General features: G+C 40.2%; 1 protein-coding gene and 1 long non-coding RNA gene across 2 annotated transcripts in view; one reads left to right on the forward strand and one right to left on the reverse strand.

The window, feature by feature from the left end:
- Window positions 1-17,774, forward strand: part of LOC131236913 (auxin response factor 12-like) — a 51,561-nt gene that overhangs the window by 23,471 nt on the left and 10,316 nt on the right. Inside the window, exon 12 of the mRNA XM_058234446.1 lies at window positions 7,614-7,761. Coding sequence (XP_058090429.1) covers window positions 7,614-7,761 — 148 coding nt within the window. The remainder of the gene's footprint in view (window positions 1-7,613; window positions 7,762-17,774) is intronic.
- LOC131236914 (uncharacterized) lies at window positions 10,745-11,777 on the reverse strand. The gene is made up of 3 exons (XR_009166943.1): window positions 11,724-11,777; window positions 11,454-11,584; window positions 10,745-11,331 (listed from the first exon to the last, which is right to left on the reverse strand). It is a non-coding gene; the product is annotated as an uncharacterized LOC131236914 (long non-coding RNA).

Here is a 17,774-nt window from a genome sequence, read left to right on the forward strand (position 1 = left end):
CAACATTCAACAATATGGTTAACAAGTAAGAAGTAACAACAAAATCAATGAGCTATTTATTTATTATTGTAGAAAATCAACAAGCTACCTTCCTTGAAACTTGAAAGTGCTTGAATCTTGATCTTCCAACTTCCAAGGGAGGGAATGTAGGAGAGATTCCAACTTCCAAGGGAGAGAGAGAGAGAGAGAGAGAGAGAGAGAGACCACTTGGAAGTAGGAAATGTAAGAGAGAGAGAGACCACTTGGAATTAAGAAGTGTAAGAGAAGAAGATAGTAAGAGAGTTTTGGGGTGAGAATATTGCAAATGGAGGAGGTTTGGAAGCCTTTTTATAGGCAAAACGTTGTTTTTTGGCAAACAATAAAAATAAAAAAATTTAATGTGCCATGGCCAATTTGCGATCGCATATGCTATATACGATCGCATACACCATCGCATATTGGCATATGAGATTGCATATGTGCCATGATTGCATATGCGATCTGCATATGGATATACGCATATGCGGCTGCACATGACAACACTAGACCTCTTCATCACTTTTTTTGGAGTTTTTTTTGGTAGTTTCTAAACAAATTAGTAAAATTAGAGCTTTACCAAACGGTCTATTTTCAAAATAAGAGTTTATTTTTTTTTGGAATAAGCAGATAATCTCTTATTAGTAGAGATGCCAATTGACCCCTAATTTTATGCGCAACAAATGACAGTCGATATGTAATATTAGTTTATAATAACCATTAAAAATTTTAGAGGGCAAAGTCTCAATGACTCTTAAATAGATCAGCCCAATGTACAAGATTCTTACCAAAGAATGGTTTGACACACCACTGCATACATGTCCAGAAACAAGTATATATTCTTGTCTTTACAATTTCCCGCGTTTTCTGTGATACTTTTTTTTTTTTTTAAAATAGCGATAATTTTATTAATAAAATGCCAACAATGCTTTTAAAAAACATGTCAATATACTTTTAACTGTCTGTTGTGCAGATGCCTTGCATTCTGCAAGGCACAGTCAATCGTGGAATTCCACGGTTGATCGTGACTCGCTGTGATGTTCACGGTCAACTGTGGTGCGACTATTGGGTTTTGCAATTTTTTGTGAAACGGGGTATTTAAGCCTGATTTTTTCATAAGGTCTTTAATTCAATATGAGTGTTTCTCTCAAGGGGCTAGGGTTTGCCAAGGGAGAGGGTTTTCTACACTTGTAAAGGGCTTGGGAAGGATTTCTCAAGGGATTTAGGGGTTTCTTAGCAGTGTGCATCACAAGGAGAGATCGGGTACATCTATAATCAAGGAAGGTGAGTCTGTACAACTCTAAAGCTTTGATTATAGTGGATCATTCTTGCTTTGTGCCGTGGTTTAACCCCGCAAGCATTTTCCATATGAAATATTGTGTTTGTGAATTGTTTGCTTTGGTTTGATTATCCTGCATTATTATATTGTTCTATCTTCGTTTATTGTGCATTATCTAGGGCTTGATCCGGGTTTGTTGTTGGCTCGGGTTTACATCATTGTGGTTGGATTGATAGCGGGTTCACTCACAACAAAGTGATATCAGAGTGTCAGGTTGAACGTTTGGGTTTGAGCGAAGCTGTCAAGATCAAAATTCGATATACGAAAGTTTGATGGGAAGAATAATTTTAGTTTACGGTAGCGGAAGGTCGAGGACATTCTAGCTTCAAAAGCGTTGTGCAAGGCGTTGTTGGAAACGAAATTGGAGAAGATATCAAATAATGGCTGGAGAAATCTTGAGGAGAAAGCTATGAGCAGCATCAGTTTGTGCTCGTCGGATGAGGTTATGTACAATGTCTTGGATAAGGAATCTCTCCTGAAGATGTGGAGGAAGTTAGAAGATCTGTACATGTCGAAGTCCCTCACAAATAAGTTATTTGTGAAGAAACAACTTTTCGGGTTGAAATTAAAGGAAGGATCGGATCTCCTAAAGTACATGAACTTGTTTACAAAGTTATGTAGCGAGTTGGTAAGGCTCAGAGAGATGTTCAATGATGACGAGAAAGCAGTGCTACTTCTAACATCGCTTCCCTCGTCATATGAGAATCTCGTCACTACTATGCCATATGGGAAGAATACAGTGAAGCTTGAAGAAATCACTGCGGCGCTCGTTTGCAACGAGATGAGGAAGAAGTCAAGTGATGATGACTCTCAAGCGAAAGGGGGTCACAGACGTGGGAAATTCGTGGAGCGGTTTCGGTTTGACAAGAAGAAAAAGTCCGGATCGAAGTCGAAGGCAAATGACAGATGCTTTTATTGCGGCATTAAGGGGCACTTCAAGAGAGACTGCTAGAAACAGAAGGATGACATGGAAAGTAAATGCAAAGGAAAAGCGAACACGGGTGAATCAACGAGTGTAGTAGAAAAGAACTCAGAAGGAGACCTCTTGGCCTCTTCAAGTACGAGTGGTTTCTCAGAAACTTGGATTTTAAACTCAGGATGTTTGTATCACATGTGCTCGGATAAGACTTGGTTTGATTCCTACAAGTCCTATGATGGTGGAACTGTTCTGATGGGGAATGATGCAACATGCAAGGCCATCAGAATAGGGACCATTAAGGTAAGGATGTTTGACGGAGTCATTCGGACTCTTGGTGATGTCAGGCATGCCCCAGAGCTAAAGAAAAACTTAATATCCTTGAGAGTTTTAGATACAAGCGGTTGCACATTTACCACATTCGGCGGGGTATTAAAAGTCACCAGAGGTGCAATGGCTTTGATAAGGGACATAAGGTTGAAAATTTGTACAAGTTTGTTGGGAGCACAATTATGGGTAAGGCCACTACCACCACACGCAGAATCCAGTACATATGATACAAACCTGTGGCATATGTGGTTAGGGCATATGAGCGAGAGGGGCATGATGGAACTCCACAAATGGAAAATGGAAACTGTTGAAGGGAGTTGAGGCATGCAAGGTGGATTTTTGTGAGCATTGCATTTTATGAAAGCAGTGCAGGGAAAGGTTCAAGACTGCTACACACTAGTAGTCGAGTGCTTGACTATATTCATTTCAATGTCTAGGGGCCCATGACAGTTCCATCTAAGGGATGGGCACGATACTTCGTGACCTTCATAGATGACTACTCGAGGACAGTTTGGGTCTACTTCATGAAACACAAGTTTGAAGTGTTCGCTAGGTTCAAGCAATGGAAGTCGAAGTAGAGAAGCAAACCAGGAGACAGGTCGAGTGTCTCAGGTCAAAAAATGGTATGGAGTACAGAGAGACGAAATTAATGGAATTCTGCAAGGATCAAGGCATCAAAAGGCACTTCTCAACTCCAAGGATCCCACAACATAACGGGGTGGTAGAGAGAGGGTGAGAAGTATGTGACTGCATGTGGGGCTTCCTAAAAGCTTCTATGTTGAACCGGTGAATGTGACATACTATATAGTAAATCAGTCACCATCTACAGCGCTTAACTCCAAGGTTGCAGAGAAAGTTTGGACATGCAAGGTCATCGATTACTTGGGACTGAGAATCTTCGGGTGGCCAACATATGTTCACGTGCAAAGTGGACAGAGGTCAAAATTGGATCCATAGTCTAGGAACTGCATTTTTGTCGGGTATGAGAAATGTGTTGAGGGCTACAAACTTTGGGATCCGGTTGCTCAAAAGGTGGTTATTAGCAAAGATGTCGTCTTCGATGAGGCATCGATGCTGAAAACAAATAAGGAAGCTACAAAAGAGAAGTCGGAAAATTATAGTGAGACCGAGAGATTGTCAGTGCAGGTGGAGCCAGTTGAGCAGGTTACTGAAGGTGAAAATTAGTAGAAGCAAGACACTAAGCAAAATAATTAGTAGGATACTCAAAAAAGTATAGCCAGGAGTAGGGAGAAAAGAACTATTAGAGCCCTGGTTCGATATGGGTTTGAGGACATGGTGTCTTTTGCATTGTTCATAGGGAGCGGAGATCCCTCCACCTTTTAAGAAGCAAAATTTGGAAGGATGGTGACAAGTAGTTGTTGACCATGGCAGAGGAGATGGAATTGCTCCACAGGAATCAGACATGAGAGTTGGTGGAACTTCCTAAAGGTTAGCGGGCTATAGGGTGCAAATGTGTCTACAGAAAGAAAGAAACATCAACAGAAAGTGATAATGAAAAGTACAAGGCAAGACTCGTAGTGAAGGGGCACTTGCAGATGGAATGAGTGGATTACAATGAAGTTTTCTCTCCGGTCGTGAAACATATCTCAATTAGGGTACTACTAGCGATGGTAGCGAAATTCAATTTAGAATTGGAGCTACTTGATGTGAAGACGATATTCCTTCATAGGAACTTGGATGAAGTCATTTACATGAGGTAGCCTGAAGGTTTTGAGGAGCTTAGTAAGAAAGGCCATGTGTGTAGGCTGAAGTTGCTATATGGGGTTAAGCAGTCTCCGCAGCAGTGGTACAAGCGGCTCGATTCTTACATGGTTGAGATTGGGCATAACAAGTGCGACTATAATTGTTACATACACTATAGGGGGTACTTGAGGACAAGTCCTACATTTTATTGATGCTTTATGTAGATGATATGTTGATTGCTTCAAAGGACAAAACGGAGATGCACTTGCTTAAGTCTCTGTTAAGCAAAGAGTTTGACATGAAGGATCTGGGTGCTACGAAGATCCTAGGCATGGAGATAAGCAAAAATAGAGTCTAAGAAACTATGACTTTGTTAGAAGGGTTATGTGCAGAAGGTGCTGGAGGTTCCACATGGAAAGTGCTAAACCAGTTAGCACACCTCTAGAAGGTCATTTTAAGTTGTCATCCAGGTCGTGTCCAAGTATAGAAGAGATTTCAGAAATGTCATGGGTGTTGTATACTAGTGCAGTCAGTGTGGTTAGAAGGTACATGGTGAATTTAGGAAATGAGCATTGGAATGCTGTTAAGTGAATTCTCAGATATCTTAGGGGGCACATATAGTATTGGAATCATGTTTGGTGGACACGGAGCTTTAGGTGGAGTTGTAGGCTACATGGATTCCGATGATGCAGGTGATCTAGACAATCAGAGGTCCACAACAAGATTTTCACATCAATAGGCGGCTCGGTATGTTGGAGATCTATGCTATAGTCTATGATAGCGTTGTCTACAACCAAAGCAGAATGCATGGTTGCGACAGAAGCATCAGAGGAGGCATTATGGTTGAAAGGTCTGATAGGTGAACTTTGGTTGAAGCAGGAGGCGATTCGGTTGCATTGTGATAGTCAGGGTGCTATCCATCTGCTAATAAATCAAGTGTATCACGCGCGAACCAAGCACATTGGCGTGAGGTTCCACAAGATACATGAGCTCGTTGCTTCAAGGGATATTTTGTTTCAAAAGATTCATACGGACAAGAATGCCATGGATATATTGACAAGCTGGTGACCACACAGATGTTCAAGCACTGCTTGGGTTTCATCAATCTCACTACCTAGCCATGAATGAGATTGAGCACCCTTGCATAGGGGTGTTGATGGAGTTGCGTTCCAAGTGGAGGGATGTAGGGAGTTGAGCTGGGCATCGGTCCGGATCGGATCGGATTGGGTCCAACTCGATCCGATCCGAAATCTCAATGGCCTAACCCGAACTCGACCCAATCCGGGATCGAGTTCGAGTCACTTGACTCCGACCGATCCGAAATGTGCATTGCCTGATCCGATCTGAGTCCAACTCGGTTAGGAAAATCGAGTCGAATCGGATTTAGCCTGATCCGAAATGGACCGATTTGCTTCCCCAGCTCGAGTGCACTCGCATGAGCGCATGCCGAAAGGACGCCAACCATCATCGCCCCATTCAGACTCAAACCTCCAACCTGCATCTCCTTAAATAAATTCAAAGCCTCCACAAAGAACCCATTTTGAAAATACCTAGTTATCATCGCATTCCAAGATATGGTCTCTCGTTCGGGCATTTTATCAAACACCAGATGTGCATCGTCCAGCAGCCCACAGACGGAATAGAAATGGATGAGAATATTGCAGGCATGAATTTCAGATTCGTATCCAGTTTTGACCACATGGGCATGGATCTGCTTGCCTTCTTGCCGAGAAGGCGAGATCAGGCCTTGAGAAGCGCGGGGAAGGTGTAATCGTTGGGAAGAAAATCGGATTCGTGGGCGGTAGAATAGAAGGAGATTGCGATTTGGGGCGTTTGGCTCTCGGCGAAGGATTTGATAAGGTTGTTGCGGATGAGAGGGGTTGGGTTTGAGGATTGGGATAAGAGGAGGGCATACTCGAGGTTTGATGAATGTTGGTTTTGGAGGCAGGAAGAGAGGAGGTGGTTTTGGGCAGTGTGGTTTTGGGAGAGGCCGGTTTTGATGAGATGGGCGTGGTGCTGTTTGATTTCTGAGAGGGTGGTGGGTTGTTGAAGGAAGGAATTGGTGGTTTTGGAGGGTGATAAAGCGGTTCTGAGAAGCGGGAAAGCAGTTTTGGGAAGTGGTTGGTAAAATCAATGTTCCAGATTCGTCTTCAAGGCTTAGTATTTGGGATTATAGTCAAAATGTGTACACACACACACACACATACACACACACACCACCCGACTCCGGATCGGATCGGTCCGGATCCACCATGATCCGAACTCGATCCGAAATTCATTCGGATCTAAATTACCCAACTCGATCCTGACCAATCCAGGCCATCGGTTCGGGTCAGATCCACCGGATCGGATCTGTTTTGCCTAGCTCTAGCAGGGAGTGGTCTACGTTCCAGGTGGAGGTTGCATAGGAGGTCTTTAGGGTGACTTGGCAGAATGCAAGTCAAGGTGGAAATTGTTGTGCGTATGCCTTGCATTCTGCAGGGCATGATTGACTGTGAAATTCCACAGTTGGCCGTGGTGTGGCCGTCGGGTTTTGCGATTTTGCGCGAAACAAGGTATTTAAAGCCTCTTTTTTTAATTTTAATTTTTATTTTTTAGGGCTTTAATTCAATAAAAGTGTTTTCTCTCAAGGGGCTAGGGTTTGCCAAGGGAGAGGGTTTTCTACACTAATAAAGGGGCTTAAGAAGGATTTCTTAAGGGATCTAGGGGTTTTCTAGAGATGTGCATCGCAAGGGGTGATTGGGTATATCTGTAATCGAAGAAGGTGAGTCTGTACAACTCTAAAGTTTTGATTATAGTGGATCTTTGTCGCTTTGTGCTGTGATTTTTTCCTGCAAGGATTTTCCACTTAAAATATCGTGTGTTTGTGAATTTTTTGCTTTTATTTGGTTATACTGCATTATCATATTGTTGTATCTTTGTTTATCGTGCTTCTGCAAAGCGCACGGATTGGCGGTAGTGTTAGATCTGAATTTTTAACACCTAGGGTTTGATCGGGGTTTGTTGTTGGCTCGGGTTTACATCATTATGGTGTGATATAGAGCAGGTTCACTCACAACACTATCTTCATCTTTTTGTTTTTTTTGACTCATCACTGCTCTTTCACTTTTGCCTTTGGGATTGTTTATTATTGTTTTTTTTTTTTTAACCAGATATTTTGTCGGTCTGCAGTAAGTAGAGAGAACCATTGACATTCAACTGCTTCAATTGTGCTATGTTTCAAATACCTGGGTTTTTGCTTGGATATTTGTATTATTATGCATAAAAATATGCTCGATACTCCAATAAACCTTTTATTTTAAAATGCAGGTTGGCTGGGATGAGTCAACAGCAGGTGAGAGACAGCCAAGAGTGTCGTTGTGGGAAATTGAGCCTTTAACAACTTTCCCCATGTACCCATCATTATTTCCCCTCAGGCTGAAACGGCCATGGCATCCTGGAGTACCTTCTCCCTACGGTATTTATTTCTATTGGAAGTTATTTTCATCCACCAACACCTTCAAAAGAAAAAAAGAGAGTCATCAACTAACAATTGTTTCCTTTAATTTATACTTGAAAATGGTTCTCGGTCCATTGCGGATCTGCTTTGGAAGTCAACAGCACTCCCACTATTACTGCTCTGAACTTGATTATACTGGCTCCATCTTGTTTTCAGTGTGCAGAGTTTTCTCATGAAAATGCAGATTGGATGCGTTCTATATTTAAACTACAGAAAACTAACTACATACTTCATCTTGGAAAATTGATCTGTATTCCTAGGGATTAACAGTTCTAGTTTTCTTCCTGGATAGGCGCTTATAGTATAAGGTGAAGCTACAACTGAAACCTTAGGATTATAGTGTTAGTAGCCATCTTTTCCCCTCAGCAAAACCATTCAATGATTTGACACCTTATTGTGAGATGGGTAGACAATCAGAAGGACAAGTTATGTTCTCAACAGAAAAATTTATATCTGAAAGTGTAACATCTGCAGATGGATGGACTGGGTGCTGAAACAGCTACTACTTCATAATGCCTGTTTCATACTTTTGTCCAGTTGTGTGACTGAGCCATTATCTTGTGCTGATATGATCAAGTGCAATCTAATTGAGGATCAGGCTGAGGTCTGAGATTGATTTAAAACCAAGGGAAATCTATACTTGGTCCTTCAATCTATGGCAACATTAAAGTTTACCTGGATCAAATTATGGGAATGGGTATGCAGTACACTACTCCAATACATGGTGCTTCAGGGGTAGGATCACGTGCATCAGTCCCATACATACACTGTGCATGTGATATAGTTTCATATATGAACTCATATTGAAATGTACATATGAAATGATGGATGTTATTATTATAGACCTGCATGCTTAGTGTTATATTGTAACTAAATAAATAAAAGTATGCATCTCTCAATTGTAAGAATATAGAGCCATAATTCAGGTCAATAAAAATAGTTATCTGGATTACAAATGATCCATAATCTGGATCATTTGATCTGGAATGGAAAATGTGGGGGTTTGTGTTTTAGGTAACATCAGCAGCATTTTAGGTGGTTGTGCAATATGAATTCAAATGTTACTTATGCTTTCAGTCTGGGATGCCAATTTGTGCATAATTGTACTTCATACAGTTCACGGTGACTCAATGTAAGCTTGGTTTACCAAAAGAGCCTTCTCACATTGTCTTCTCAGTACTCCTGGTAATGCGGATAATGCCTTTGTCTTTCTAGAAGAAGAAGAAGGAAAGCTGCTAATGGCTTTCATTTATAAGTTCTTATTCTGTTTGGGCTTGTTCAAATGACCAACAACCCATTACTGGCTATCGTGTGTTTGTAGGACATAAGTCAGCTTCTTGGTAGTATAAGTGCTGACTTGTTATTAATCGCATGTGTAGTAAGTAATGTTGTTAAAAAAGATGTCTTAAATCTTGGATGTCCGAGATTCTTGACTAGTCGAGGGACTAGCTCGACTAGTCGAAGGTCCCTTCGATTGGTCGAAGCCCTGTCTCGACCGGTTGAGGGTTATGCAGATTGTGTGCAGATTGTGCGCGGACTGCATAAAATTGAGGCGGTTTCTAGGGATGTGCGTAAGTGGGAGTTGCCTATCTATAAACAAGAGTCCCTAGGGCCATTTTAAGGTATGCTAAGGCTTTCTAAAGTATTTCAAGGGTTTCTAAAAGGGTTCTAGGTTTTTCAAATGGTGTAGCAAGGGTGAGATTCGAGGTTGTTCGAATCGGGTAAGTCCTTTCTCTTTGTAATTTATGCTTTCATAGTGGAATTTTGTTGGTTTGTGCTGTGGTTTTTTCCTGAAAGGGTTTTCCACATTAAATCTTTTTTTTTTTCTCTTCTATTTGCTTGGTGCTCTTGGATTGCTATCCTAGATCCATCTTTTTGTGATTCCGTAGCACAAATCCCAACAATTGGTATTAGAGAAATCGTTGGGGCACAAATTTGAATCTGCAGAATTAGCATCAATGGGAAGTACTAGGTATGATATTAAGAAGTACTCAGACAAAAATAACTTTTGAGTTATGGAAGATCAAGATGATCAGTTTCTTAACCAAGCAAGGTGAGGGTGGTGCTCTTGAGCCGAGAAAGTCTATTATGACTGATGATGAATGGAATACCCTTGATAAGAAGGCTTTATCCTCAATCCGTTTGTCTCACGGATGAGGTTCTCTATAATGTTTTGAGGGAGAAAACTATAGCTAGTTTATGGGCAAACTTAGAGGATATCTATGCGAAACAATCCTCTAAAAATCGCTTACACTTGAAGCTACAGTGGTATAACTTCAAGATGGTAGAGGGTGGAGATCTGGAGGCCGACATCAACAACTTTAATAAATTGGTTTGCAAATTGCTAGATATGGAGGAAGTGACCAAAGATGAGGAACAAGTGAGGAACAAGCATGCAATGTTGTCAAATAACATATGCGATCCTGTGCGATTGCATATGCGTGTGCACATATGCGATCGCACAATCGCATATGCGGTCACATATTTTTATTTTTTTCCGCATTTTTTCAAAAAATTAAAAAAAAAAATCAGAAAAATCAAAATAAATTATTACATGTCATTGGGACATGAAATGCATTTAATTTAAGTAAAAATAAAAATAAAACCATACTCCATACATGATACATGCATCATACATTTACAATTTAGTAATTTACAAATTACAATATAGTTAACTTCTTAAATGATCTTAACATTAACAATTAACATTTTAGTTAGTACTAGTAGTTACATACTTACATTTAACAAATAACAATAACAAATATGAAATATCAAATATCCATATTCAACATTCAACACTACATGTACATGATAGTGATACAAATACAATACATAATATATCAAGTTATCAATGATTATTGATTCAATATCAAGTTATCAACAAACAATCGACAACATCAACACGCTTAGACTTATGAGACAAGACAACCATTAAACAAAATTAAGAAGTTATGTATTTATTATTTATCTAATCATTAATCATGATATACATTGATCTAGCATCCATTGTGACACGTCACTACCAAGTCCACCACCACCACCACCACCATCATCATCATTCAAGTCATCTCCTTCTTCCACATACACTTCTTCTTTCGTTTCTTCGTCATTTGTACGTACTAATACTTCATCAACATCCAATGGTGGATGATCTTCAATTTAATCATCATTATCACATTCTCCTTCTTCAATCTCCTCAATCTCATAAACGGGTTGACGGCTACTACTCGCCCCCCGGCTTCCCCCCGTCCTTCGCTTTCGAGTGGTACTACTACTTTCACCAGGTGTTGATTCATATGAGGTATCTTCAACTTGTGCCCATGTCAGATCCTCTCCAGCAAATACCGGGTCCTCCGTCTCTACGAGCCACTTGTTATCTGCATCCAACTCATCTAAGCAAATAGGGTCAAAGAAGCCGGGCTTTTCTTTCCTACTTTGGAATCGTTCTCGCAATTTTTGATTGTATTAAACGAAAACCAAGTCGTTGAGCTTTTTTTGCTCAATGCGATTCCTTTTCTTGGTATGAATCTGCAAGAAAGAAAACACATTTGGCATTAGCTATTTAGGTAATTAATTTAGCTTAGGCCATAAAAAAACTAAAGTGTACCAAAAAATAAAACAATTACTAAACAGTCTAAACTTTTACTTACCGACTTGAACGTGCTCCAATTGCGCTTGCAACCACTGGCAGAACACGTGAGTCCAAGAATCTTCATAGCCAGCTTCTTTAGAGCTGGATTCTTCCTGTTCGGGTCCACTCCATAGGCAGCCCATCAATCAGCTGAGAAAAACAGTTTAAGTATAGGTTAGAATCGTTAGATCTCTTAGAGACACTTTGTAGAAAAACTTTTTGTAAGAGTTCAGTACACTGTTGACATGTCTACACTAACATAGTAACATTCATTCATAGAAGTACTTACTGGGTAATTTCATTGTCCGATGTCTTATTACGATATCCCTTGAGAATATCCCTTGAAGTCCAGCAAAGTTGAGATATTGTTCTGTTCTCTTCTATCTGGAATCATTCTTTCCAAGACATCAATAAATCCAACCATATGCATAGTTAGTGCTTCTGCTGGATCAGCAGAAGCGAATAAATAGGCTAGGTTAAGGATGTAAGCAACCGAATACAATGAGGATGAGATTTGGCTGCCCCATCTTCTATCTATAATATCTAAAATTGGCCTGTAATCACGGTCTCTATAGTTAAAATGGTCCATGATCTCATTTTTCGCCCTCTCCATCGCATCATATATGTAGCCCATTGCGGGCTTCTTATCCCCGTCCACCAATCGCAACACAGAGACTAAGGGCTCGGATGATTTTAACGCCTTTACCACCTGAGTCCAAAAACTTTGAGAAAGAATTGTTTGTTGAACCCGTTTCCCGTCAGCCTTCTTTGACCAAGGCTCACTTGTAAAATCGGCCGACACTACAAAGCTTCTAAGTTCTGATTTCTTTGCATGTAGCCTTCGTAGTATTAAAAAGGCTGTAGCAAAACGGGTGACTGCTGGACGTAGCAAGTTACCCCCAATGTATTTTCTCATTCGACTGATAAGAAGGGCGTGTTTGTACATAAAGACCGTGATTCTTCTAGCCCTTGCAATCACGTTTATAAATAATCTACCTATATCTTCTAACATAAGATCAATACAATGGGCTGCACAGAGGGTCCAAAATAAACGTCGCCTCTTCTCCATAAGAAGACGACCGGCTATTACATACGAGGCTGCGTTATCTGTAATTACTTGTACAACGTAGTCCTCACTTATTTCTTCAACTACACTATCTAATAAGTTAAACAAATATTCTCCTATGTGTGAATGACCCGATACATCCACTGACTTTAAGAACATTGTCCCAGATGGACAATTTACCAAAAAGTTATTGAGAGACCGACCGAATCTATCGGTCCATTTATCGGCCATTAGTGAACAACCATATATTTTCCACGATTCCCTATATTCAGCTATGAAGGATTGTGTATATTCAACTTCAGTTTGTAAGCATGTCTCCCTCATTTCATGATATGAAGGAGGTTTAAGCCCAGGTCCAAATTGACCTATAGCCTTAATCATTACCTTGAAGCTTTTTGATTTAACGGCATTGAAAGCAACGCCGGTTTGGTAAAACCACTTAGCAATATATTGAATTATGTTTTCCTATCTTTTTGTTTATACCAGTTCTCTAAATTTGTTTGAGCCGGCCCTTTCCCTCTACCCCTTTGGTCGACCACATCCTCGGGGTGTGGTCTACATCATCTATCTATGGGCCCATGCCCTCGGGCTCTTTTCGATGATTGTACTTGTGGTCTAGACTAGCCTGTTAAAGTAGGGGGAGTGGAACTAGCTTCATCTATATTCACTACATTTATATCTTCATATGCATCTTGTTCCATATATTCCTCCTGACGTAGGGCACTATCGCATTTCTTTCTTGATTGTTTTTCCATATACTCCACGATCTCCCTTCGGATTTCTGGAGTAATTTTGTCGCATACTTTTGCATTTGACCCCGGTAAATGTGCAAGGTGTTGCTTGTGCCTTGCAATGCCACCGGAACTCACAAACCAACATAACTCACATACTATGTGAGTCTTTTCGGTAGCACTACGGTAGTGCCTATACTTCCAACTCGGGTCATTCGACTTGGGCTTCAAAGAGGAAGATTGTGAAGAAATTATGATCGTGGATAGTGGTAGTGTGTGTGTGTTATTAGCACTAAAAAGTAACTAGCTGGCTACTAACTAGAAACTAGAAAGTAAACTACAAAAAAAAAAAGAAAAGTAAAGTAAGAGACTAAGAAGTATATGAAGAAGAACTAAGAAGTAAGAAAGAAGTAGATCTAAGAGACTAAGAGAGTAAGTAAGAGTAAAGACTAAAGAGTAAAGACTAAAGAGCCTAAAGAGATGGGACTTGGGAGAGAGAGAGAGAGAGAGAGAGAGAGAGAGAGAGAGAGAGAGAATCACACACTTACACTTACACACACACACACACTTACACACTTACACTTGTAGAAACTAGAAAGGGAGAATAAGAGGGAGAGAGAGTTGAGTTACACTTACACACTTACACTTGTAGAAAGGGAGAATAAGAGGGAAAAGAAAATGAGAAAAAGAGAGAGTTGAGTTACACACTTACACTTGTAGAGAGAGAGAGAGAGAGAGAGAGATTTATGCACAAATAAAAGTAAAATTACAAATGTAACAACTAACAAATCTAAATGAGGTTCCCAACTTCAAATCTTGTTGTAACTTGTAGTCTTGTACTTGTAATCTTGAAATCTTGTTGTAACATGTTGTAACTTGTAACTTGTACTTGTAAGTTGTAACTTGTAACTTGTAACTTGTAACTTGTAAGATGTAACTTGTAGTCTTGTAATGTAAGTTGTAACTTCAAACTTGTAAGTTGTAACAACTAACAATTAACAAAGTAATATATATATATATATATATATATATATATATATATATATATATATATATATATATATATATATATATATATATATATATATGAATGATAGAAAGAAGTTGTTAGAAACTTAGAACTTAGAACTTAGAACTTAGAAAACTTAGTGGATGGAGATTAGGGAGGACTAGAGGAGTGAGGAGTCTCTTGACTCTTGATCTTGAATATGGATGGTATGAATGATGTATCATGTATCTTGGATTCTTGATTCTTGTTATACCCTCTTGATTCTTGAAAGTTGAAAGAAAAGAAAAGAAATATGGAAATGGAATATGGATGGAGAGGAGTGGATGGAATGTAGATTGTAGATTGTCAAATGTAAAGTGCTTAGTAAGAGAGGATGTAGTAAGAGAAATAGAGAATAGAGAGAGTTTGAGCTTTTTTTTGTAAGTAGGAATGCTTAGAATGCATATATATAGAGTAAAAATTCAGATTTTTTCTTAAAAAAAGGGTAAAAAACAGTCAGAAATCTAACCGTTGGCCAGTATGCGATCGCATATGCCACTGCCGCATATGCGATCGGGCCAAATATATGCGCATATGCGATCGCACAAGCATGTATGTTGTTGAATTCTCTTCCGACATTGTATAAGTCATTCAAGGACGTGATGTGCACTGCAAATAAAACCCTGAGTGTCGACATCGTTATCTCAACCCTTCAAGGGAAGGCCATGAGAAAGCTAAACGGCGACATGGGGACATCTTCCGATGCACTGATTACGAGAGGCAGGAATTCTGAGTGAGGTATAGGATTTTCAAGATCTAGATCCGAATCCAAGGGCAAGGGCAAAGGAAAACTAAAGTGCTGGAATTGTAGGATGACTAGATACATGAAAAAGGATTGTACCAATCTTAAAGCGAAGAAAGAAAACTCAGCGACTTCTTCCAAGGAGGCAAATGTTGTCACATCTGATGAAGAGACAAGTGGTGGTGATGTACTATCTGTGTCCATAATCGGACACTTGCACGACAATCATGGAGATGAGTGGATCCTCGACACAAGAGCGTCATATCACATCACTCCTCATCGGAGTTGGTTCGCCAGTTACAGAGAATGCGATGGTGGACAGGTTTTTATGGGTAATGACAATGCCTGTAATGTTGTGACTATTGGTATGGTGAACATCAAGACGTTTGATAGGATGGAGCGTACCTTGACTGATGTCAGGCACGTTCCTAATATGAAGAAAAGTTTGATTTCTCCTGGTGCACTTGAGGCTATAAGGTGCAAGTTCACTAGTATTGATGGTGTCCTTAAAGTTTCAAAAGGGGCACGTGGTTATGAGAGCGCAAAGGCACGAAAACCTTTACAGGTTGATCGGGAGTACTTCAACAGGTGGAGCGGCATCAACTATTACAGATTCCACGTCTCTACGTATGTGGCATGCTCGTCTGGGCCACATGAGCGAGCGGGGCATGAAGGTACTATCTAATCGTTGTTTGATTTCAGTTTTTTAAAATTCTGATTTAGATATATGTAAGCATTGTATATATGGTAAACAATCTAAATTAACTTTTAAAATTGGAAAACATGTGAGTGTTTGATTATGTGCACTCTGACGTATGGGGGCCATCGCCAGAGGTTTCCATTTGGGGGTCGTCTTGGTTTGTTTCATTCATTCACGACTACTCCAGGAAAGTTTTGAGTTTACTTCATGAAACGTTAATCCAAAGTTTTCACCATATTTAAACAATGAAAGGCAATGGTAGAAAAACAGTTAGGACGAGAAATAAAGGTTTTAAGGACTAACAATGGTGAAGAAATTACTTCCACTGAGTTTAATGAATACTGTAAGGATGAAGGGATCATTAGGCACAACACAGTGTGCCACACGCTCGAACAAAATGGTGTGGCTGAACGGATGAATCGGACTCTCTTAAAGAGAGCCAAATGCATGTTAAGTAAGGCTGTGTTGGGCAAGGACTTATGGACAGAGGCCGTTAACACGATTCGCTGTTTGGTGAACCGGTCTCCTTCTACAACAATTGGATGTAAAATCAAAGCGGAAGTATGGAGTGGTCATATGATAGACTACTCAAATTTGTGCGTATTTGGTTGTGAGGCTTACTCTCATGTACAATTAGTTGAGGGAGATAAGCTAGACCATAGAACCAAAAAGTATATTTTTATTGGCTATGGTGTTGGTGTGAAAGGGTACAGGTTATTCGACAAGGTCACACGCAAGGTCATCACTAGCTGTTACGTTAGATTTGATAAAAGCTCTCTATTCCGCAAGAATGATCAAGAGGAGCAAAAGGAATCAGAAAGGTTGATCGTAAATGTCCAGATTAACACAAATGATACTCAGGCAGAGAGATGCGCAGACAGAGGTACAGGATCAGGTGGAGCAGCCACTTGTGAGAAGAAATCCACCGCGTGATCGTAGGTTTCCGACAAGATACATGGACGACTCTAATATTGCATATGCCCTCGTTACAGATGAGGGGGACCCATATACTATTTAGGAAGCTCTCAGTGAGCCTGATGCAGAAAAGTGGAAGGCGGCTATGGATAATAAGATGGGCTCATTGCACAAACCACACATGGGAGCTGGTGGAGCTTCCAGTGGGCCGAAAAGCGATCGGATGCAAGTGGTTATTTAAAAGAACACAGGATAGATACAAAGCAAGGTTGGTAGTGAAGGGTTATGCTTAGAGAGAAGGAATCGACTTCACAGAGATATTTGCACCGGTGGTTAAGCAGGTGTCTATCAGATTCGTGTTGGCACTAGTTGCCCAATACAATCTCGAGCTGGAACAAATGGATGTTAAGACTGCATTCCTGCACGAGGAGTTGGAAGAGTAGATTTACATGAAGTAACCAAAGGGTTACGAAGTTAAATGCGCAGAGAAAAAGGTTTGCAGGTTAATGAGGTTGTTGTACGGCCTGGAACAGTCGCCTAGGCAGTGGTATAAAAAATTTGATTCTTTCATGTTGAGTTAGAAATTTATTCGGAGTGAATATAATCACTGTGTCTATTACAAGACACTGAGTGATGGTAGATTCATCATCCTAGTATCGTATGTTGATAATATGTTGATCGCTAGCCATTTTATATGTCTGAAATCAACGTACTGAAGACTCAATTATTAGGGACATTCGAGATGAAAGATCTGGGGGCTGCAAAAAGGGTTCTCGGCATAGATATTCATAGAGACAGGAAGAGCAGGCTTTGGTTGTCACAAATAGAATTCCTTGAAAAGGTGCTGATTAAGTATGGGATGGATCAGGTAAAGCCGGTGAGCGTTCCCCACGCGGCTCACTTCAAGTTTTCCTTAGAACAATGCCCTAAAATAAATGAAGAAAAGCAAGTTATGTCTCATGTGCTTTATTTGAATGTAGTTGGCAGTTTATTATATGCCATGGTCTGTACGAGACCAGATATTTCACAGGCAATCGGTGTTGTGAGCAGATACATGTCAAATCCCAGCAAGCAACATTGGGAAGCGGTGAAATGGCTACTTCGATACATTCGAGGTACAAAAGACTGTCTTAACTTT

This window comes from Magnolia sinica, chromosome 2, assembly GCF_029962835.1.
Source record: "Magnolia sinica isolate HGM2019 chromosome 2, MsV1, whole genome shotgun sequence".
Taxonomy (NCBI): Eukaryota; Viridiplantae; Streptophyta; class Magnoliopsida; order Magnoliales; family Magnoliaceae; genus Magnolia; species Magnolia sinica.